We start from the raw sequence: 22,949 nt of genomic DNA, 5'->3' as shown, positions 1-22,949 counted from the left end.
TGTCCAGGCAGCGATGCTGATCTAGGAGCACCCATGGGTGCCTTATCACCGTTGCTCTCTTCCCTAGGAGGCTGCTTTCTGCAGCACTTTCTGGCGTGGGAGAGAGGGAGGGGTTGCTTGGGAATGGAGGACCCCTCACCCCAAAAAGTCCTCCCTCAGGCACGCTCATTGTCAGTCTGTCTGCCTGTCCCTAGGCCATCCCAAAAGCCCTGGCCAGCCCTGTACACCATGTTTGTGGGTCTTAATGCACCTCCCTTGCCCATCCATCCCTCTTGGTGCCCCTGCTGCTACATGACTCTCCTGCCTTATCCTATGGCTCCTGCCCTCTTTCCCTTGCCTGCACCTTCTCTCAGTCTCCTCCCTCCATCCCACCTGCACTGGCTCCATCGTCACCCTGACTGACTGTCCTGCCTCTTCCTAGGCATGGAGCACCTGGAGAACGGGCCCAGCGTTTCTGTGGACTACAACACGTCCGACCCACTCATCCGGTGGGACTCCTACGAGAACTTCAACATCCAGCGCGAGGACAGCACAGAGGGCACCTGGGCTGACCCGCCCCTGCCTGGCAAGCACCTGGAGAAAGGTTAGGGCTCCTGGGGTGGTCAGTGGCCCAAGTGTTCCCATGGAAATCCCCTCCACCCCAGGGAAGGGGACACTGGTGGGCAGCAATGCTGGGGGCAGATGGCCACTGCCACGAGGAGCATGGCCATGGGATGGGAGAGGAAGATCTTGTGGACTTTCCCTCCTGCTGTGGTGCCAGGGAGCTCAGGCTCTTTTTTCAGCACTTTTGCTCTCAAAGCCCTGTTTGTGTGGAGCAGGGTTCAGCCCTGGTTCACACCCCAGAGCTCTGAGAAACCCAGATCCCAGTTCTGTCAGGAGTGAGACCTAACGGGGGGACCATTAGGTCTCCCACCTCCTTTCTCGTGATGCAAGCGTGGTGGGATGTAGCCATGTCTCAATTTCCCCTGGGAGAGGTGGACATCTCCCTGGCCCTGGAGGGTCTGCACCGTTGCTCAGAGCTGGGAAAAGCCCCTTGAACACCCATTTGGATGCAGCGAGTTGGCTGCCCTTGCCTGCTTGGCAGGAACAGGCAGGACTTGTATGTCAAAAGGTGGTGGGCCCCCATCCCAGTGGCAGAGCCACCTGTGGCTTGAGCAGATGTCTGATCTTTCCTGGCCCAGTCTGGACAGGCGTCCCCAAGTGGCGACAGCTGTGGTCCCCGACATCCCTGAAGGTCACCGGCTGCTCTGAGTGGGAGCTGTGGGTGGCAGGGCTTGCTGGGGAGGGTGGGGGTTCTGGATGCCTGGAGCAGGCGAGACGGTCCCTGCCTGCGATGAGGACGTGGGGCTGGACATGGGGTGGCTGCACAGAGCTGGCATGCGTGCCTGCCTTGGCTCGGGGCAGTAAAGAGGCAACTCGTGACGTGCGGGCTCAGGTATGTTGCTGGGAGCTGGGGGCTGTAGGTCTGGCACCGAGGTGAGAGGAGGTGTGTCCCTACCGTGAGCTCAGACCATAGCTCTGCCCCTGCCCCGAGCCGGCAGGGCTGGCTGGCAGCCCCCAAGTGCCTGCAGAGATCTGAGTGCCTTGGTGCGTGTGTGTTCCCCTCTGGTCCCTGGGGCAGAGCCACAGCACTCCCAGCCACTTGCAGGGCTGTGGACGTACCCCAGGGCTCCTCTTCATCCCCTCCCGGTGGTCTTGGCTGGTGTTGGGGCTGTGGAGGTCCCTCCATATGCCAGCCAGGCTGTCCTTCCTGTAGGGAGGGTGACAATGGGGAACGAGGGCACCTTGGAGTTGCAAACACTGTGCCGGTTTGGGGATAAGCCAGGACTGCTGGAGGGTAAAGCTGCAGGCAGGAGGCTGTCCTCCAACCCGTGCCAGTGCAGGCAGCTGCAAGACAGCCCATCTATAGCTATAGGGGGTCTCCCCCTGGCTGCGCCATAGGGCACCTTGAGCAGCAGTGGGGAGAGCTGGCATGGGCTCAGGGGGCTCCTGTCTTACTCCCTCTCTGTTGGCACTATTCCTCTTCTCCAGCCTGTCCCAGACCGGGATGGGGATCCTGGTGCATGGCTGTGCGAGGGGGGGGTCCCTGTTTACGGTTGTTCTCTCCTTATTTGGTCAGGGAATTGCACGCCACATTTTTGGCACCACCAGGCGTGAGCAAGCGGCGGCCGGGGGCGGAGGGGGGTGAGGCTGGCACGGGGACCTGTGGCAGGGTGGGATCAGCCGCTGCTCCTTGTCCCTGCCACTGCCCGTCCTTGCTGCTTGGCGAAGGCTCCCTGCAGACCGGTGCCGCAGCCCAGGCCAACGGGATCGGGATCGCCTGCCAGACGGTGGGTCCCCCCATGACACACCTCCCCTGGCTTCAGCTGCTCTTGGTGGAGGTGGATGCCCTTTCTCCGGCAGCTTTGGCCTAGTGTGGGGTACCTATATGGGCTGGAGGGGTGCCTGGCAGGGTGGGGGTGACCCTGTGGGACTCTGAAGCCAGAGGGGCAGGTCGATGGCTGGGGATGGTATCTGCCTGGGCGTTACCCTTGCCTCCACTGTGCTTATCTGTGGCGGCTTGGGGAAGGGGAAACTGAGTTGCAGTAGCGTTGCCAGCTGACCAGGCTTGCCAGGGCAAGGGGCACGGGAGAGGGGTCTGAACCCTCACATCTTGCTCTCTGACTGAGGAGATCTGCCTGGGTCCAGCAGGTGGGGGCTGCTCTGCGAACCACCCCCATGGCACAGGCTGGCCCTGTCAGCAAGCTCACCCTCCCGCCTTACCCAGGCAGGGTCCCTGCTCGCTGCTGGGCTTGGGCTGCCCCGTAGTCCTTAGCGAGAGTGGGGTGTGCTGAGATGCGCCCACAGCCGTGTCCCACTGCCCATCATCCATCCCCAAGTGGCACGGGGGAGGCAAGCAGCTCTGCCCACCCTCCTTCCTCCTCCTTGAAGGGGCTTTGGGGTCAGTGGTGGGTTCCTGCTGCAGTCCCTGTAGCCATTGGTTGGCTGAGAGGGTGTTTGGAGGCTGAAGGGTGGTGATGGAGTTCTTCTTCCTTTAGCTATTTTTGGTGGCCAGATGTCCTTTATCCAGGGAGCATGAAGGATGCTTTGCCAGCACAGTGGTGGTTCTCCTTGGGGGGCCAGGCCGGCTCCAGGGAGGCAGGAGGAGAGCTGCATTTGGATGCAGCACTGCTGGGTTTGCACTTGGTTGGAAGGCCGCTGCAGAGAAATTTTTGGGGTACTGCAGAGGCAGGTGGGCAAATCTGGATGGGGAACATCTATGGCCTGGTTTGGTTTTGCTGAGAAAACCAGTGTTGGTGGAGAACAGGATGCTGGGGCTGGCATGGAACCAGTGGAGGGGTGGTCCTCAGGGTCTGGATGTGTGACCATGGTGGGGGGGCACCAGGCTTTGCCATCCTGGGGCAGTGTGAGACAATGCAAAAGGGCCAGATGTGTGTCCCTGATCCAGCAGCTCCCTGTAAGGACCATCCCTTGGACCCACCCTGGCTGGTCCTGCTGCACCCAGCATCCACACCCCTCCCCACCTCCCACCTCTGTATCATTCCTGTCCCCACTGTGGGCTGGCCCTGCCTGCCCCTCTTTATTTACCAGGGATGGAAGGGAGGTGGCCAGGGCCTGGCCAAATCCAACATCTGCAAGAGACTTGCTAAATCCCCACCTGAGTCATGTTTCTGGCATGGGGATCCCCTGCAGCTCAGCCCCATACGCAGGGCAGGGCTGGACAGGGTCAGGAGTGGGATGACCATCCCACCCCTCTGGGGATGGGAGGTCATAGCAGAGCCTGAACCCCACATGCCAAAGCTTGGGGGTTCCCAGAGCCCCCCAGATCGAGCAGGATGACAATCCTCCACCTTTCTGTGGGGCAGCAAGACCCTAGATGGGGTCTCTGTCATCCGTTGGTCCTCCAGGAGGGTGGATGTGTCATGAGGTACATCATCCCTAGTAGGGCCAAATCCTGTCCCACTTATCTGGGGCTGAGGCTGCCCAGGAGGGCAAGCCAGGCTGTGCAGAGGCAGAGAGCCAAATGGGCCAGGCCAGAGCTGTTAAATCCATCGCTGGAGCTGCCGGCAGGCTGCTGCTCTCCTCCCTGCGGCTGGATCCCTGGCCGGGCTCGGTGGGGAGGGGAGCCGCTGGCTCTCCTCTCGCCTTCGCCAGCTGACTAAAGCTGAAGGAATCTGCTTCCCCTTCCCCATCCCGCCCCTCTCTGCTGCTCTCTGCTGCTCTCTGCTCCGGCCGTGGCAAGGTAAGGTCTTGGCGGGGCAAGCATTTGGGGGGTGGTGGGGACTCGGCTGGGCTAGATTGGGATCCACACGGAGTGTCTCCCTCTTGCTTCTGGTTACTCCCCATGGGAGAAATGCTGGAGCATCTACGGGCTTGGCTAGATGTTTCGGCTGGAGCATGGCTGCTCCCAGGGCAGAGTCTGTACTCTGACCTGGTATTTGGTGTTGTGATGTGAGGGGCTGATGGGTTTTGGACCCACTGGGACTGGAAACCAGGCAGTGCTGGGATGCAGTGAGAGAGGGACAGGCTGATGGAAGCTCAGCCCCTTCTCTTCCTCATTTAAACCATTTTTGAAGTCAAGACCTGCCAGCACACATGTGTGTGGGGCTGGGGCTGTTCCCAGGCAGCCGGGCTGGAGTGGGAGCTCTCAGCCTGCCCTCCCGCAGGCTGCCCACAGCAGCACGACAGGGGCAAAAAATAAAAAGGCAGAGAAGCAAGCAAACCTCGGAGGTTTTGGGAGGATGCTGACTTGGCATGTGCCACTGTTTGGGAACAAACGGGGCTGTGAGTCAGGGGGCCGGCTGGAAACAGTGCTCTCATCCCCTGCCGTCATCTGCAGGGGTGTGGGAAATGCACGATTTGGGGGATTAGAGTGGAGGGAGCCTCACGCTTTGCTGAGTATGTTGGATCAGTTGAGGAATGGAGGCTTGAGCATGGGTTCAAGCATGGCCCGGACGTGGGGTGGGCTCACCGTCACCTGGACCAGCAAACTGTAAGCACCATCCCCACACAGATTTTGCCTGGGATGGAGCAGTGTTGTTGCAGATGGCTCCAGGGTGGACAGGATCCATGCCGTGCCTCCTGCCATGGGACAGGGTGGCACATGCCGTCCTGAAACCAATGCTGGTGCGTCCACGCCGTGCCACAGTGCCGGTGGGGCAGGGAAGGGGGGTTGTGAAAAGGGTTCGGGTTTGGTGCTGGCAGGGTCAGTGGCTTGGCCACGGCGGATTTCCACTCCTCTTTGGCTGCATATTTAAGATGGAGAAACTCAAGTCTCCAGCAAGACATTTGGATTTGCAGTCCCGGCTGGGTTACAGCATGACGTGTGGCCTGAAAGGACATCCCCACCCCCATTGCTTTTTGGGGGCAAGTGTGACACGTGCACGCAGGGGCAGGGCTCGGGATCTCAAAGGCGGGGAGGGCATCCAGTGGGGAGACGCTCTGCACCCAGTGGCTGGTGGGTAGGCTGTCCAGCTGTCTGTCTGTCTGTCATGCCTATGAAACAGTTAACACAGCGCAGCCCTGCCTGTGGAGGAAGTAGTTAATATTCATAGCTAGGAGCTGTCTGTCCAGCTGTCCTCCCTCCATGGCTCTCACTCTCACCCTCTCCGCACCTCGCTGGGGTTAACCTGGGCTGGGGCTTATGCTTGGGCGGCCCCCAGCCGCCTTCCCCTCCCCGCTCATCCCTGTGCGGTCTGGGGCGGAGGAGAGCACAACAGCACCTCCTCACCTCCAGCCTGTCTCCTGCCTCTGCCGCCTTCCTCTCCTCCGTCCTCTCCTCTGGCACCCCATGTCCTGGGGTATCCTGTAGCTGAGCCACTCCGGTGCCCCACTGCCATTGGGGTGCCCCTCTCGCTGGCCCCGTGGGACACGGCGCGGGTGAAGGAGTAGCTCCCTCTGTGAGAGGGAAAGCGAAGCCAAACAGACAAACGCCAACCAAAGCCAGCTCCGGGCTGTCAGCTCCTGTCCTGGACAGACACACGGAGCTGGCCGCAGACTCCGTTTGAGCTGCCACTGCACCAGGTCCCCCTGGAAGGCCCTGGTGCTGGAAGGGGCAAAGGAAAGGGATTTTGCTGCCTGATCCTTCTCTTCACCTGGGATCTTTTCTTCCCCATTCCCTTTGGTAAGTCCTGACTTTGCTTTTCTTTGAGCTGGATGGGATGGGGGAAAGCGCTGGGGGTGGGTGGGTAATTTGTGGCCGTGGTAACCCACAGGTCAGGGGCTGTGATTACTTCTTGCCATCATATCTGGGCACAAGACGAAACCAGAGCTGGGGGGGCTGAGCTCTCCCCCATGGCACTCAGCCTGCACCTTTTATCCTACAAAGGGTCCCAGGACCCCAGGATCTTCCATGCTGGCTGATGCTCCAGAGATGCCCTGGAGCCAGGGCTCTGGGTGGTGGGGAGTTGAGGCTGGGGACAGGACTAGGGGAGACATGGTGGTACCCCAGCCTTATCCTCTACACTGGTGCAGAGCCCTGGTCAGCGTTTGTGCTGGTGCATGATGCTGTGTTGTGCACCCCACTGGGTTTGAGGTGGATGGCTGGGATTTTGGGGATGCAAGCTGAATCCCCTTCCTGTTGTCATATGTGCCCTGGACCAGTTTTTCTCCTGGGCATAGCTGCAGTGTGCTGGGGAGGGAGCGGGCAGAGCGTTGCCCTGCTGGGGCAGCAAGCCTGGCAGCAGGGATAGGACCAGGCTGGGCTCAGTGCTTCCCACAGCTGCCTTGATAGAGCCAGAGCAGAGCTGCGTCTGGGGCTAAGCTCTGGGCGAACCCAACCCACACTGGGATGGCACAGCCTGCTGGGCTGGAGCAGCTCTAACCTTCAGGGATGAAATCTGACCTTGCTGGGAGCTGCAAATGCTTTGCAAATGGGGACCTGGGAGCCTGCTGCTCTGGGGACAGCTGCTTCAGATAAGGCAGCCTGTCCCCCCTTCCCTTGCTCTTTTTTGGGGGATTTTAATCAACTTCTCAGGTGACAAGTGACAGTGTTGCCCAGGATGGAGTCCTGGGAGTGGCAGGGAATAGTAGGATTTGGCTCTTGGCATCGAAGTCCAGGGGTCATGTGGGGACGAGGACAGGGTGGGCGGTCAGGTGTGGGGTCAAGCAGCCTTGGGATGAGGGCCTGGCTGATGATGGAGGTGTCATGGCCCCCTCCTTGCTTGCTACCCTGGTACTGCTTCTGGGGTGGAGACCATCAAATCCACCATGTCCCCGCGTGGCTGGAGGGTCTGGGGAAAGCGGAGTGGGGTGCTTGGGCCTTTCTGGCTCTGCCACGAACTGTGTCGTACCCCATCCTGACCCCGCTTTCAAGACGTTTCTCCCAGCTGTGGGGCAGTGCCCAGCCCACAGTCTAATTAAAGCCTTTCCCAGCTATTTTCTCCCTTGGTGCCACGTGCTTTCATTTATATTTATTTATTCCCTTTTCCTTTCTATTCCCCTGCCCCATTTATCCCAGCCCCCACTCTGGCTCTTGCCCTGTTTCCTGGGACTGCCAGCACCCATTGCTGCCATCAGACAGAGGGCTGGGTGATGACCTGGCTCCAGGTGATGTCTCAGCCTCTCTGGCATTGACGCTGCCTCTGGGCATGCTGCTTTTTCCTTTTTCCCTCCATACGAAGGGATTCCCTCCCTCTCTCCCCCTTTTCCCTGGTACGGGAGGTGTTGTGGAGTCAAATGCTCCTGGTTCCGGGCTACACCAGATGGATGAAGGAGCTCTGAGTCTCCAGGAGAAATCATGGATCCCATCCTCATCCTTTCCTGCACCGAGTGCCTGGAGAGGACATCACTGCATGGACCTGGGGCACCTTCAAGCCAAGGGGGGGCTTTGGGGCTTGGCTGCCTCCTTGGGACGCTGCTGAAGGGGATTTGGGAATGGAAAATCAGCAGTGAGGAGGGGGCCCTGATTTGGTAGGACATGTGCTGGGTGTTATTGCCTCCTCTGCCTTATGGAGAGGGGGTTCGGTGGCATGGGAGCTGCTGGGGCATGGGTGCTGTGGTGTGGGACTGGTTAAGCTGTCCCCGGCTCAGGGCTGGCTTTCGGAAGTGTTTTGCTCACAGATAGGAGCGCTCTGATTTCACACTATCGCGTTAGGGCCATCTTCCGTCCCTGAGTCAGCCATCTGGCCTCCTGCCAGAGAAAAGTCATTTTTTCCTCCAAAAGAAAGCGTTTAACACTGCTCGTAAGCCCTTCCAGGAAACCTCAGTGGGGAGCTGGAAAAACAGAAGTCTGTAGCCCAGCCAGTGCTGTGCACACTCTGGCGGGGGGACGTGGCTTGGGGGCTGTCCCCATTGCTGTCTTCGTGGCCAGGGGTCCCTCTGTGCCCCCAAAATCTGGTTGCCCTGCTTGGAAACATTTAAAGGGTGCAGCTGGTTGTGCTGTCGATGCTGTTGGTTGTGGTGGGACCTGGGGGGCTTGGAGCTGGGGTGCAAAGTTGCCAGTGGTGATGCTGCTGTGCCCTGGCTGCCCCTCAGCCTGTTGGAGATGTGGAGTTGAGCTGGCTGCTCACACTGACCTCAAATCCTGGGGACAGGGGGCTTGGTATGTTCCCAGGGAGGAGATGCTGCATGTTCAGGGTTGGGCAGAGGTGCTGCCTGTATGGGAGCTTCGGGGCAGTGTCTGGCAGCAAGGAAAGGTCCGGGGCAGATCAACCCGGGCTGGGAGGGGAAGGGGGAAGGAGAGAAAGGGTGGGAGCTTGTCTGTAGCCAGGGAAGAAAATGTCAAGGATGGGCAGCTGGCTGGATCTGTGATCTGGGAGGAGAGTGGGTTGGGGGGGGGAAGGTGGGTCTGTGGTTCATCCGTCCTTCACCCGTGGGCTGAGTAAATCCATCCAGCTGGAGACATGCAGAGCTACGAGGCCAGATCCTGACCGCCTCCACCCGTCCTCCTACGGCCCACGGTGCATCTCCCCCACCCTCTGCATTCGCCTTCCCGGTGCTGCGTGGCCCTTCAGGGCCAGCTGAGTCCTGCGGAGCAGTGGGGCAGTGAAGCGACAGCCAACCGTGTGGGCAGCCCCAGCCCTCACCAGCCATGGAGGGAAATTTCCAGGAATGGTGCCTGGAGCCGGGGGTGGATTTTTGTGGATCCCAGCGGAGCAGGCGGTTCTTGCAAGACAGGGCAGGATGGCATGCGGAGTGGGGGGCTGCGGGCGCATGGGGCTGGGGGGTTCTGGCTCCAGTGTCTCTGCATGGTGGCGCCCGTGGGATTGTGGAGGGTGCCGAGGAGACAGCGATGCTGGTCGTTAAGTGTTCCGGCGGCACAGAAGAGATCAAAACCACCAGCTAATGGGACCCATTAGCTCCGTGCAGAGAGCCAGCAATTGATCTCGGGTCTCGTGTTCATTTCTCCCCTTTGCAGAGGTTGGGCACACGCAAGGGCCCCTGGATGGGAGCCTCTACGCTAAAGTGAAGAAGAAAGACTCCCTCCACGGCAGCACTGGTGCCGTCAACGCTGCCCGTCTCCCAGTCTCGGCAGCGCCCAACCATGTTGAGCACACGCTCTCGGTGAGCAGCGACTCGGGCAACTCCACCGCCTCCACCAAGACCGACCGGACCGATGAGCCGGGGGTGCCTGGGGCGCCCAGTGGCCAGGCGGTGCTGAGCCCCGAGGAGAAGCGGGAGCTGGATCGTCTCCTTGTTGGCTTCGGCTTGGAGAGTGCGCCACCCATGCACAACCACGCACCCAGCCCTGTGCCGGCACGCCTGCCTGCCGTGCCGGGCCGCCGTGTGGTGCCAGCTCAGGTGCACGTCAATGGGAATGCCGCAGTGCTGGTGGCTGAGCGGGAGACAGATATCTTGGATGACGAGCTGCCCAACCAGGATGGGCACAGCGTGGGCAGCCTGGGCACGCTCTCCTCTTTGGACGGCACCACCACTGCCAGCGAGGCCGGCTACCAGGAGGCACCCCAGGTGGGCAGCCTCTCCTCCCTGCCCAATGGCCCCTCAAGCTGCAATGGGGCTGAGAAGCTGCTGAAGGAGGGGCTGTATGACGGCGAGCTGATCTCCAACGGTGGCTACCCTTACAACAACCAGAATGCCCTGGTGGGCCACCACCTCCGCGAGCCACTGCCTCCCTTGCGACCCTCAGCATCCACTCAGGACCACCTGGCTGGCTACCCGCAGCGCCCACCGGGCTCCCATGCCCCAGGCTGGCTCCAGCCCCAGCCGCTGCCCAGCTCCCAGCCCTACGTGTATGGCTATGACCCCCCCAGCGCCTACCGCTCCCGATCTTTCCCGGCGGTGGACATGGCCAAGTACGATGCGACCCCGGCACTGCCCCAGGCCCCGGCTCGCAGCACCAGCAGCCGGGAGGCCGTGCAGAGGGGCTTGAATTCCTGGCAGCAGCAAGGAGGGAGCCGGCCGCCTTCCCGGCTGCAGGAGGGTGGCATGGATAGCCACAGCCCCAGCATCTCCAGCTGCAGCCCCCAGCCCAGTCCACTACAGCCAGTGCCCCCGCACAGCCACAGCATGCCTGAATTCCCCCGGGCGCCCTCCCGCCGGGAGATTGAGCAGTCCATCGAAGCGCTCGATGTCCTCATGCTGGACCTCGCGCCCGCCGTCCACAAATCACAGAGCGTACCTGCTGCTTCCTGCCAGGACAAGCCAGCAGGACCCCTGCTCTCCTCCCTCTCAGCCCAGCCCATCACTGGTCTCTATGCCCGGCCGGCTCCACAAGTAGTCCAGCCGAGGTCCTTTGGCACATCCATGAGCCCTGTAGTCTCTGAGCCTGGGGGCAAAGCCTATTCTCCTGGGGAGCCAGACTGTGGGGTGCATGAGTACCGGGAAACCTATTCACCCTACAGCTACCAGCCAGCAACTGTGCCGGAGCCGAGGAGCTACAGCCATGCCCCGGCCGGAGCACCAATGGGCAACATCCCACTCAGCACCTCCTACAGCCCCGTGGGGTCTCAGCACCTCCTTGTGTCCTCCCCGCCTTCCCCCACCATCCTGCCACAAACTCAGATGCCCCCCAAGGGACCGGAGAGCTATGAAGACCTGTCGAGGTCAGCAGAAGAGCCCTTGAATCTGGAGGGCCTGGTGGCCCACAGGGTGGCAGGTAGGACACTTTGATTCCTCGGGGGGGATGGGGGGAACTGCATGTCCTGAGACGCCGGAGCTTAGGGGGGTGGTGCAATGTGGAGCCAGAGATGGGAGATGCAGTGACTCCTTATTTGTGCCAGGTCCACGCTTGGGACTGGACCACCCACCATGGGGGTGCGACAGGCAGGGGGACAGCCTGTGCCCCTCTCCTTTACTGAGATGTGTGTGCCCTTGCAGCTCGCCGTCTTGCAGCAGCATCACCCAGAGGTGGGGAGAAGGGGTGGCTGAGGGGATTGGGCCCCCCCATCTTCACTCCTTTGGCCTATGGGGCTGGTCTGTCCCCTGCGGCAGGGCCACTTGCTGGGTCCCAGTGGGTTTTCTCCCTTTCAGGGAGAATATGGCCAAGTTTGGGAAGACGTTTTCAGCTCTGGCTGAGGGTGTCCTGACTGGACCCCGCTTTGGACACGATGCTCTCCCTGCCTGGAGTATGCTCTGGTCCCAGCAGAGCACTTGCCTTGTCTGTAATGTAGCTGGGCTCCTCCCTGATTTCATACCCCACTTTCCCTGCAGCTTGCTAGGCTTGGTGCTCAGACCTTCTCCCTGGGCTGCCAGAGCAGGGGTGCCAGGGTGCAGGCTGGCAGCAGCCTTTCTGCCCAGGTGGCCCAGCCAGCTTGGCCCCGGGTGGTTTGATGTTGGACCTGCCTTGGGGCTGTGGTCAGGGGCTGGGAAGGCATTTCCCAGCCCTGCAAGAGGGGTTTGGTGCAGTGCTTGGCTGAGTGCAGTGCTGAGTGTTGGTGCCATGGCTGGATGAAGGCTTTTACTCCATGCCGCGGAGGGGAAACTGCATCCTCTGTCTCCCTGCCCTCCCAGGGCTCCGGCTCAGGGGCTTTGGGGACGCAGAGTGTCCTAGCCCCCCTGGAAGGAGGTGCCATGGCTCTGCAGCAGCTCGGTGCCCTCCCTTCCTGCTGCTTCGGCTGCAGTTGTTGAACGGCGGAGCGACATTCGGAAAGGGTTTGGGGCTGTGGCCAGGCTGTGGGCCAGCTCGTGATGCTGGGGCTTGGCAACTCCGTCCCTTCCAGCTCTGTGCTCAGTCCAGAAACTCGCCCGGCATTACAAGGAGGGGGAAAGGCTTGGCCGGAAAAATCCAACAGCACCAACCTCCCAGGTGTGGGGGCTGAGTCACCATGGCACCGGGCTGGGGGGCATGAGGGGTGCCAGAAGCAGGGAATGTGGCATGGAGGGGTGCAGAGGTGTTGGGGGCAGTTTGCATCCATCCAAACCTGACCTTGGTCATCCAGGCCAGATCCACATAGGGACCAGGGCTTGCACAGAGGGTTTAAACAAATGCAAGAACACATGGATGCCCAAAATATGCTGTATGTCTGGACTAAATATTATAAGGAGCAGATCCCCCGTCAACTATGGAGGGGAAAAAATGGGGTGGAAAAGAGGAGAGCCTCGGGAGAGGAGGAGATGTGTTTGCAGTGGGTGGGAAATAGATGTTTGATGGTATGTATGAAAAAATCCATCGCCCCAACCCTGGGGTCAGATCCTCAAGGCTGGACTGAGGTCACTCTCCATGTGAAGTCCTGCAGCCACTGTGCTTTCTGAGGAGGAGAGGTGTCCTGGGGACGGTCCCCAGCCCACAGCCACCTGTCCTCACTGGAGCCTGGCCGTCTGTGCCGAGGCAAGGACAGCGCAGGCGGGTGACCTGACCTCTGGCAGGAACGAGGTGTCCCAAAGCCAGAACCAGGAGAGGACGGCCAGTGAGGATGGTAGGGCATGGACATGTTTGTTTACATTCCCTGCTGCTATAAATTGCCTGTGTGTCCTGGCACAGCGAGGAGGAGCACCTCACACCTCTTCTGTGCCTGGTGGGGGAGCGCTCCTGTTTCTGCTGGTGATGGAGAAGAGATGGGATGGGGCATTACTGGCACCCCCGGCGCCTTCCTTGAGAGAGGAGTTGGACTTGCTGTTCTTCAGTCCCTATCACCTCCCAGCAAGGCGTCTGGGGTCATCCCTTCTTATCCCAGCCCTGGGCATCCTGTGATGGAGGGGACCTGCACAGTGCCATCCCCAAGGGGACACTGATGGGGCACTTGTGGCAGTGCACAAGGCCACGTGTGGCTGGGAGCCACCACTGATTTCCCATGTGGGTTTAAGCAGTGCCTGGAGCCAGGCAGTCTGGGTGATAGAAAAGCAGCTCCAAGTGGGGTTTGAGCTTCCTTGGACCCCAAGCAACCTCAGGCTCATTTGTTGGAGCCTGACTAATATTTTCTCTTGTTTTCTCTCTCTCTCCCTATTGTATCTTGTGACATTTGTCCTGTCTGCCCCTCCCTCTCCCAATGGGGGACTGTGTCTGTCCCGTGTGACCTCCCACCCTCCTTGCACCCCCCGTCCTGGTATGCTGGCAGAGTACAACGCCAAGCTCAGGGACCTCAACAAGAGCACCAAAGCCCCCCGTCCTCCTCTGAACCATCAACGGTCCTTCTCCTTCTCCGGTTCGTTCATTCCACCTCCCTCCTCCTAGTCTGCCATCCTTCCCCATCCATTCTTCTCCTTCCATCCCTCTCCTCCCTCCTTCCTTCTCATCCTTCCTTCCTTTTCCCTTCCCCCTCATCCCTCCTTCCTCCCCTGTCCCTGCATGCCGAGTGCTCTGTGTGCTGCATGGATGTGGGATGGAGGGAGATTTGGGAGACCCTCCCCATGCAGGCTTGACCCCCTTTCTCAGCAGGGGAATGTTCAGGGCACCACTTGACCTCTTCTGGTGATGGGGGAGCCCCTGGTCCTTGGTGCAAACTCCCCTGTCCACCCTTGGTTTTGCATCTCATCCAAGCCTGGCACTGCTTTCTGGTGCAGTTTTGTTGCTGGGCTGGATACAGACCCTCACTCCAGCCCCTCTGAGCTTTGCCGTGGCTGTGGCTTACCTCGCAGGGAGTCAAGAAATGGGGTGCAGCTGTGCACACCCCTGTTTCAGCCAGCCGCTGGCCCAGCAGGAGAGACCTGCCTCAGTCCAGGGGTTTCCCCCATGGGTCTGTCTGCAGCTGGGGGGTGGGCGAGGGAGGGACCCCAGCTGTGCTTGTTTTGGGGTGAAACATGGCCAGCCACATCAGTGAAGTGCCCTGGGAGGAGGGGAGCTGTAGATGTATCTGTGCCCAGTGGGACAGGGTGAGTTGGGCTCTGGTGGAGAGTGGTACAGGGCGATGTCTGCTGCTGTTTCTTGTGTGCAGGCAGGGACTGAGTTTGCATCTCTCATTTCCCTGGGCATCGTGTGTCCCTGTGTGGCTTTAACTGCTAGGTGTCACATCCCAAGGGCCATGGGATGCTGCTTTTCCCTGTCCTCTCCGCCACGGGGGCATCGCCCTGCTCTTGCCTGGCAGTAGCTCCAGCACCTCATGCCCAAAAAGCAGCTGCCTCCTGATTTGGCCCAGAAAACCGGCTCCCCAGCCACAAAACCACCTGGATTTAAATTCCTCCTGTTTCCTCCTCCCCTGGCTGTTGTGCTCCTGTCCTTCCCCATCCCTAGAGCTGTGTTTAGTCCAAGGACAGGACTTTGCTGGGAGAGGGTTGCTGCCAGATTAGGGAGTTAAATGGGCAGCAGAAGAGGTGGCAGTGCCAGAGGTGGTGGGGGCAAGGGTGGGGAGTGGGGTGCAGGCTGCTGTTCCCCCTTTGTGATGGGGAACCCCTGTTCCTGCATCCAGGCGGGGCATCCTTGGGGGACCGGTGGCAGTACTGTGGCTAAGGGAGGCTGTGTGTCTGCTGAGGGGGCACAGTGAGTGGGGGAAAGGAGAGTTTGTTTTTCAAGAGTAGTTTCCAGCCCATAAATCACCTGGGGGGTCGGGGGAGCCATGATCAGAGCCTGGGTTTCCTCCAGGCTTTGCTCTGGGCAGCCCATGAAGTTTCCCACTCTCGGCTCCTGAACAATGAGTCCCTTTTTTCCCCTCTCCTCCCTCCCCTCCCCATGGCCCCGGCCGCTTTCCATGTCTGGGGAGCAGAGCAGCCAAAGCCTGGTGAGCTTCTGGGTGTCCTGACGGGCCAGATCCAGCACCCTGCAACTGGGTGACACGCAGCCCTGGGGATGGAGCAGGGGGTCCCAAGCTGTAGATGTGTGATGTGCACTGACAGCTGGGCTCTGACGAGCTGCTGTTTGTGCTTCCCAAATGAAAACTGCAAAGCAAGGCAGGCGTGCACAACTCAAGGAGCCCGGTCCCTACCTCTCTGCAGCATTCAGTTGCTGCAGCTCACTTTGGGAGGGCCAAGGATGCTGCTGGTGATGCTCTTGCAGTGGGCAGGTCACCCCAGAGTGCGCAAAGTGGAGGGGTGAAAATAAAATGTAAGGGGTTGCTTTATTTTTCCTCCCCCATTTTGGGCTTTGTTCCCTTAAAGTGAGGAGCAGGGAAAAAGATATTGGGTGGCACTATATGTTGGTGTCCATGGCCACCGTGCTTACAGGGTGGCTTCCCAGAGACCCTCTCTGTCCCCTTTCCCCTTCCATGGGTCCTTTTAATGGCTGTCCCCCGCGCCCGCGAGCACCTGCAGAAGGGATTGCGGAGTTGTGTTTCAAAGCTGCTCTTAGTGGAATTTTCCAGGCCGCCTCCGCGACTGGAGCCAGCCCTGTTGGCTCACGTCCCCCGCCTTGCAGCCTGCTGCCTCTCCCCCCGAGCTGTGATTTTATTGTTGTTGCCATTCACTGGGCTGATTATTTAGAAATGCACCCGGGCCACCTCCCTCCCTCCCTCCCGTGCTCCCAGCCCTTTCACTGCTCCCAGCCCTTTCCCCGGGGCCGGGAAAGCTCCAGCGCGGGTGCTGGAGCGGTGAAGAGGGGAGGTCAGCGGGTGCGAGGCGTGGGTCCCACACGGAGCCCCGGGGAGCGAGAGGAAGCAGCTGATGGCTGGTTTTCCTCCACCAGCCCGTGGGAAAGGAGTTGGTGTTTGAAAAGTGCATTTCCTGAAGCATGATCCTGGCCTTTTTTTTTTCTTTCCTTTTTCTCGGTTTTTTTCCCCCCCCCCATGTGCTGGGCCAAGGGGAGTGTGAGCACTCCCCAGCTCTGTGGGGAAGGCAGAGGGGATCGTGTTGTCACCTCTGCTAGTGGGGCTGAGACTGGGGTCACCCCACTGCCATATGTGTCCTGGGGAGGAATGGGAGCCCGCTAAAGCTCTAAGCTGTGCCCATGATGCTCTGTGTGGTTCCCCTGCTCTGAACCCAACACCATCATCCCTGAGCCCTAATTAACCTCTTCGTCAGGCGAGATGGGATGGAGAGTATGTTTGGGTGCTGGGAGAGTTGGGGTCACACCCCTCATCACAGCCCCCCAAGCCCTCCCTGCCCTGTGCTCGCTTTGTCCCTGTTACTGGGCTTTATCCCAGCCCACGGGGATTGCCAATGGGCTCTACCAGAACCTGACAGCCTGGTGAAATGCATTCTCCTGTGGTGACTTGCTTGCTCCCTTCTTCTCCCCAGGGTCTCGGAGCCCCTTAGCGCTGCCCCAGGCTGTGGGCACTGGTGGCTCGTGGCACTGGGGTCTGGGAAGGAGGTTTGGGAGAAGATGGAGAGGAGATGCTGATCTCCCCTTTTAGGAAGGCTTCGTGCTGGGGATAGGAGATCAGCAGTTGTTCGTTGGGGTTCCCTGCACCATTCCTCTGTTGGGGTCCTTCCTCCCAAGCCGGTGCTCCCTCTGCCTTTGGGACTCACAAAAATGGGCTTTTTCCACTGCTGTGGTTGAAGCTGCATGTGGATGTGGGAGCAGGAGTGCAGCAGAATGCAGCTGCCCTGGTGCTGGGGGATTCAGCTGTGACGCTGTCAGGAGGTCCCGGTCCTGGCCAGCTCTGCAGGGCAGGGGCAGGCAGTGTCCCCTTCTTCTAGCTGGTGGGGCTGGGCTGGCTCACTGGTCTGCTCACAGGATGCTCGTGCCCCTTGTACCTAGTGCCAGGGGATGCTGTCCCTGAGTCCAAATCGTGAAGTGCTTGGGAGGGCTAACACAGTGATCTAGCCACTAGCCACAACCTTGCCTTGCTTTTTCACATGGCCCAGGGCCACCGCTGTAGGGTATATCTGCTCCAGCTCAAAACTGACCATGCTGGTCTGCGGTTTAGATCCAGGCGAGTGCTGAAGCTGCCATCTCTGCCTGGCGGAGCCCCCACCGCAGCGCACAGCCCTGCGGACACCTGTTGGATCAGCCCTGGAGCATCTCCTGCTGGTCCCTGTCTTAGCTGGCACCTCCTCACCCATCTCCTACCCTGTGCTTGTCCTGCAGGGGTGCAGTCCCGGGAGAAGCCCCCGGAGGAGAGTGCTGTCCCTGCCCACAAGCGGACCCCCAGCAGCAGCCACTATGAGAAGAGCTCGCCGGAGCCCAGCTCGCCCCGCAGCCCCACTATCCTCTCGCCTGAGGTGGTCAGCACCATCGCGGCCAACCCTGGAGGGAGGCCCAAAGAGGTGTGCTGGGGTGGGTGGTGGGGCGCAGCCAGCTCCAGGGAGGGAGAATTCTTTGAGGGGAGTATGGGAGTTTTAGCATCCATGGAGTCCTGTATGGTTGGGGGTTAATCATGCGTTTGATGGTGGTGGTGCCCTGGAGGGTGTGATCCTTTCTCCTGCTCTTCCCAGCCTCACCTCCACAGCTACAAGGAAGCCTTCGAAGAGATGGAGAGTACCTCCCCCACCAGCCCACCCTCCGGCGGCGGTGAGATTTCTCCCTCCACCCCAGCCTTCCCTGTCTCGCCACAAACCCCTTACTCCAACCCCTGTAAGTGCCACGGCTCTGGGAGGTGGAGGGGCTTGGTGGGTGGCTCTTGGCAAGCCAGAAATTCACCAAGGGTCAGACAGCTCTGGGCTTCGGACACCCACCACCACATTAATCACTCCTCCTCTCTCTTCTGCATCCCACCACTCCATGCTGCCCTCAGCATCCCATGCTTGGCACCCTCTTGGCTTTTTCCCACCCTCCACTCACTGGGGCCTTTCTTGGCTGGGATCCCAAGGCAGGATAAGGAGAGAGGCAGGTTCCAAAACACAGCATCCTTTCACCCCATCCCAGTGCTACACCTCCCCAAGAAGGGCAGCAAGGCTGTGGTAGCAGGTGAGCCAGGGGGAGGCAGGAGGGACTGAAGACTGTGAGGGGGCTCGGGCAGACCCTCGCATGCAGTGCCACTTCTTGCTTGCTCTTTTCAGGGCAGGGAGGGGAAAGGCTAGGAGATGTCAGCCCTCTGCATGCAGCTTGTCTCTGCTCCTCTGGCGCAGCATGCCTCCTTCTTGACTAACCCTGATTGACCAGTCACGGTGGGTTTGTGTGGACCGGCTCGAGCAGTGAACCCTGATGAGCAGCCTTACACTGGCACAGCATGACTCGGTCTGAGCCAGTGCAATGGAGCAGCCAGTCAACTGGGAAACCCATCAAAAAGATGACAGCAACCTCCCTAATCCCCCCAAACCACTTTTTTAGGCTGTATGCTGAGGGATGCTCTAGAGCTGGGGGTGCTTGGGCTGTGTGCAGCCCCCTCTGATGCCACGACCTTGTTGCAATGGGGCCACCTCTCCCCCATAGCTCAACCCATGGCGCCTGAGGCTGTTTCATCCTGTGCTGTTGCTGTTCCTCCCCTGCAACCCACTGGCGTTTGAACCCAGTCTCATGGGATGCAGTGACTGGAGTGTGGGAGTGTCTCCAGGGCGTTTGGCAGCTTGGAAATGGCCCTTGTTTTTCTGGGGGACCCAGAGGCCTCGGCCCTGGGGTAGCAGTTTCTTGGCAGTGGAACAGTGGCTTGTTTTGGGGGATGAGTTGCTTGCAGAGGTGAAGGGAACAGCCTGGCTGGGGATGTGGCCCAGAGGCAGTGCTTCTTAGCCAGTGCCAGCTGGGGAGGCCTGGGAGGTTTAAAGCTGCAGCTTGCAGGCTTCACCAAATTGCCTGCTGCAGGGTATACTCCACTGGGGAGACTGCTGTCCTAGGGAAATTCCCAGCCCCGGGAGGACCCCGCTGCTCGTCAGCCGCTGGAGGTGCAAGCTGACAGTGTGGCTTGCGGCCGACCAGATTTAGGGAAATTGGACACCTGCCGGGGAAGGGGCTGCCATCTTGGTTTCCCAGGGACTTGGCTGCTCAGCTGCTCCACCCCCAGGCTGCTGGGGGGACCTGGCCTTGGGGTGAGGGTCTGGCTTTCCTCCAGAGCACCCACCACCCACCACCTCCCAGCCTCGCTGCGGGACCTGTGCCCATGCCATCAGTCAGGGACATTCAAATGCTGATGGAGGGATGTGCCCTCTGGTCCCTGTTCGTGGTGATGACACCTGGAAGTCTCCCCCAGGGAGAGGCAGCGTCAGGGAGATGGGTCAAACCCAGGGGGCAGGAGGGGAGAGGAGGCATAGTTGGCTCAGGGAGGTCTGCCCTGCCCTGTGACACCCTGCCGCCTCTCATTTCTGGTACATCCATACCATAGCCACACATACACATGCAGCTCCTCCTGGTATGCACATATGGGCACAGGGGTACAAACCTCATGTTTGCATTGCCACCCCTGAAGGAACATTCTCTGTGTGAACATCCTCACCCACCCATCAAGCTGGTCTGGAGGGTGGGGTTTTTTTTTGGCAGTCCTGCTACCCCTTTTATGGGGGTGATGAGCTGCTCTGGGACAGGCTGGTCCCAGCTTAGCCAGACATGGGCATCAGCAGAGGGGGGTTAAGGTTTGGGAGTGTTGGGCTGGGGGGTGGCTGCTTGCACAGGGTCAATGAAAGAAGCTTCATGCCTATGGTGGGACCATTCCCTTGTGGGGATGCTGCTGGGAGATGGGGTCTGGGCCTGCCCTGGTGGGAGTTGCCCCCTTTCTCCATCCTGCCAGCCCTGCAATGGGGCAGACTGCTTCTTCCTGGGCACCTCCTGCCCTGTGTGCATCCCCAAATGGAGGGAGGGATCAGTGCCCTTTCCCGGGGTCCTGCTCCACAAAAGGGCTCCTCCTGGCAGCCCCTGATTGCAGCTGGTGGTTGGGATGGGTCATGGATGCTCCAGCATTTTTGAAGCTTTACCTCCCATCGCTCCACTAATGCTCTTGTGTCCCCTGTGCCCACAGTGCGTTCTCCCCCTGGCCTGGCCAAGACCCCGCTCTCAGCACTGGGACTGAAACCCCACAACCCAGCCGAGATCCTGCTGCATCCAGTGGGAGGTGAGTGCGGGCATGGGGGCTGCAGGTGGTTTTTGGGGAGGGATCGTGGTGCCTATGAGGATATCCCTGGAAAGGTCCCCTGGCTGGAGAAGACACTTCTGCCTCCCTTTTGAGGCCAGGTAGCCCTAGGGCCCATGGGGACTCTGGGACTGTGTGAGGGTGGGGGATGTTTTTGCTGCCCTGGGGAGCTCAGCCTAGGGTCTCTGCTGATGGAGGCTGGAAAATCCCGGGGGTCCTGCCTCCTCTTCAACCCCATACTCCTCCCTCCCTCACCCCCTCCATCCCTTCTCTTCCCCAGCACAGAGCGGGTTTTCTCTCTGGGAGCTGAGCCTGTCAGCCGGGACAGTATCCAGAGCCCACTCCATCCCAGAGAGTGGTCACTGGGTGCAAAGGCCCTGCTGTCCTGGGGACATGTCCCACAGCAGCCTGCCAAGCCAGACCTCGCTGTTCCCCAGCACCTGGGGCCCCTTCCTGGGCCATCTCAGGGCGGAGTGCAACCCCCCCAAAACCCGTCTGAGCCCAGGGGGCACGGCTTGGCTGAGCCTACCTGGTGAGACCCTTCTCTCTTGGTGCTTGCTGGGTTTCCCAGAGCAGCCCTTTATGGTGACTCCCCACCGTTCCCACTTGAAACCAGCCTTTTGGGGTTTGGTCATAATCTCTGGGATGGCCAGGTAGACCCAGGGGGTGTCTGAGGCCAGGGGCCCGGTTTGGGGTGCAGTGTCAGGGAGGTGTGGGGCTCTCCTTTGTGGTCTGTGTGCCCCTGCCTAAGGCAAAGCTGCTTAACTCAGATTTCTCTTTCTTTCTGTCTTGCACCTCCCTTCTTCCTCCTCTCCCCACTCCCATCACTCCCCTGCCACTCCATCTCTCAGAGGTAGAAGGGGAGGCGGGCGGTAGCTCTGAAGAAGGTAAGAAAGGGTTTTCTTTCTCTGTCTCTCTCTTCCCTGATCATCCCCACTGTCAGAACTGTTGCTCAGAGCAGGCTCTATCTGTCTGTGCCAGCAGCCTTCCCTTGCCCTGGCCCCCAGGGATGTAGGAGCCCGAGTCTTGCCTGTATTGCTCCCTTTTGAGGAAGGGAACATCATGCCTTGTGTTGTGGTTGGCTCTCCCAGGAGCCAGGAGCTCCAAATCGGAGCTGGAGGTCTGTCGCGTTGAGTGGCAATCATCCATGGGGGCTGAGAGCTCTTTGTTGGTGCGTGGCATCCTCGCCGGTGACACACTGGGGATGCTGGCATGTCATGGCCAGCTTCAGATGAGCCTGGTGGGGGGCTGGGAGCAGCAGCCCTGGTTTCGGGCTCCTGCCCTCCCCTTCTGGCTTTGCCACTGCTGCTCAGAGTGAAAATAAACCAAAGTGCAGCACAAAAGGTCACCAGGCGCAGAGGTCACCAGCATGCTGCTGGCTCAGCTGCCTGGGCAGCGGCACAGCGCCGGCAGCCGGTGTGTATCCTCTGCTGGCTGGGAGGCTGCCCAAATTGCGCCCACCTCTCCCATTCCTGGCTGGGATGCTGAGGACTGGGCTGAGCTGGGACAGCAGCTGGGGGCACTGCAGGCTTTGGGGTGTCTTGTCTTCTTGGGGGATGGAGGCTTTGGGGAGGGTCTATGATTCCCCTCAGTGCCGCCTGCTATCTAATGGTTGTTGGGTGGTTTTGCTTTCTTCTTTAGTGAAACTTTGGGCCTTGGGGGCGGGATGGGGAACTATGTGTTCAAGATGGGTTTTGGGAGATGATTTCTCTTCTTGGTGAGTTTGCGACGCTTGCTGCGGCCCAGGGAGCTGTCAGCTTTTCTCTCCTGGAATTCCTCAAAATGCCCATAACCCAAACCTAAACTTTGTGTAATATTGGAGAAAATGTTGTTTCCAGAGCTGACTTTTCAGCTTCTTGGGTACATTAAAGGATGTCCAGTGACCCTGTGACTGCTGGGCTGAGTGTGCCAGTGTGCCACCACCAACTTCTTTTTTGGCGGGGGGCGGGGGGAGGTTTAAATCTGCAGTCCTGAGCAAGGACGAGTGTTTTGGCTTAACAAAGCTTTGGCTTAACACCCTCTGCACCCAGCCACGTGCTCCATGAGGATCCCTGCCCCAGTGGCCTCTGCACAGCTGCTCCTGGGACTGGGGGATGCTCTGGCAGTGCGGGAGCTCAGGGCCTGGCTGCCACCTCCATGGAAGCTTTAAAACAGCCTTGTGCAGTTGCAGTGCTAGGGATTTCTGGCTGGAGCACAGCCCTGCTCGGATTCAGGATTCCCGAATGACTGCCCACCCCGCCTTCGTGACTCAAGGCCTCTCTATTCTCCCACTGTCTTCCTGTCTCTGAAGCCCCTTCCAAGAAAACACTAGGAGGCAAGATCTGATTTTTTTCAACCTCACAAAACCCTGCCTGAAACTTCCCATTTTTTCTTTCTTTTTTTCCCATATTGAACCAAGTGACTTAAACACATGCCCATGGTCACACACCTCACTGTGGTACATGTATGCTTGCACATGCGCTCCCCCGTGAGCTGTCCCCCCTCCCCAAGCCCCAGGCTCCTGCCTTGCTTCAGCCCTTGCTTGCAGGAGGGGCTGGCATTTTTGAAGCTGTTTGGCCTTAACCTCTTGCAGGCTGACTCATATGTACTGTCTGGCTAATTTTAGTCTGGGGTGGGGAGCTGGGGGAGAAAAGTGAGTAGCTGTGAAATTAATTTAATTACCTAAGTGGCAATGAGTTTCTCGCAGCTGCCCTTGGCATCCCCCTGGGCAGTGCCTCGTCCCTCTCATTTGAAGCTGTGTGCCCTGCC

At 59.8% G+C, this 22,949-nt stretch overlaps 1 protein-coding gene across 16 annotated transcripts in view; it reads left to right on the top strand.

The window, feature by feature from the left end:
* Nucleotides 1–22,949, top strand: part of TNS1 (tensin 1) — a 65,978-nt gene that overhangs the window by 30,183 nt on the left and 12,846 nt on the right. For 9 of the 16 annotated variants that reach the window (XM_075093140.1, XM_075093136.1, XM_075093135.1 and 6 more), the window contains 5 exons: nucleotides 422–583; nucleotides 9,359–11,056; nucleotides 17,294–17,472; nucleotides 17,641–17,779; nucleotides 20,091–20,183. In XM_075093140.1, the coding sequence (XP_074949241.1) occupies nucleotides 422–583; nucleotides 9,359–11,056; nucleotides 17,294–17,472; nucleotides 17,641–17,779; nucleotides 20,091–20,183 (2,271 nt within the window). The remainder of the gene's footprint in view (nucleotides 1–421; nucleotides 584–9,358; nucleotides 11,057–17,293; nucleotides 17,473–17,640; nucleotides 17,780–20,090; nucleotides 20,184–22,949) is intronic. The other 7 variants (XM_075093141.1, XM_075093139.1, XM_075093137.1 and 4 more) reach the window with 3 other exon arrangements.

The sequence above is a fragment of the Phalacrocorax aristotelis genome, chromosome 5 (genome assembly GCF_949628215.1).
Source record: "Phalacrocorax aristotelis chromosome 5, bGulAri2.1, whole genome shotgun sequence".
NCBI lineage: Eukaryota > Metazoa > Chordata > Aves > Suliformes > Phalacrocoracidae > Phalacrocorax > Phalacrocorax aristotelis.
The sequence above is the reverse complement of the archived record's forward strand: the minus strand, read 5'-3'. Positions and strand labels throughout refer to the sequence as shown.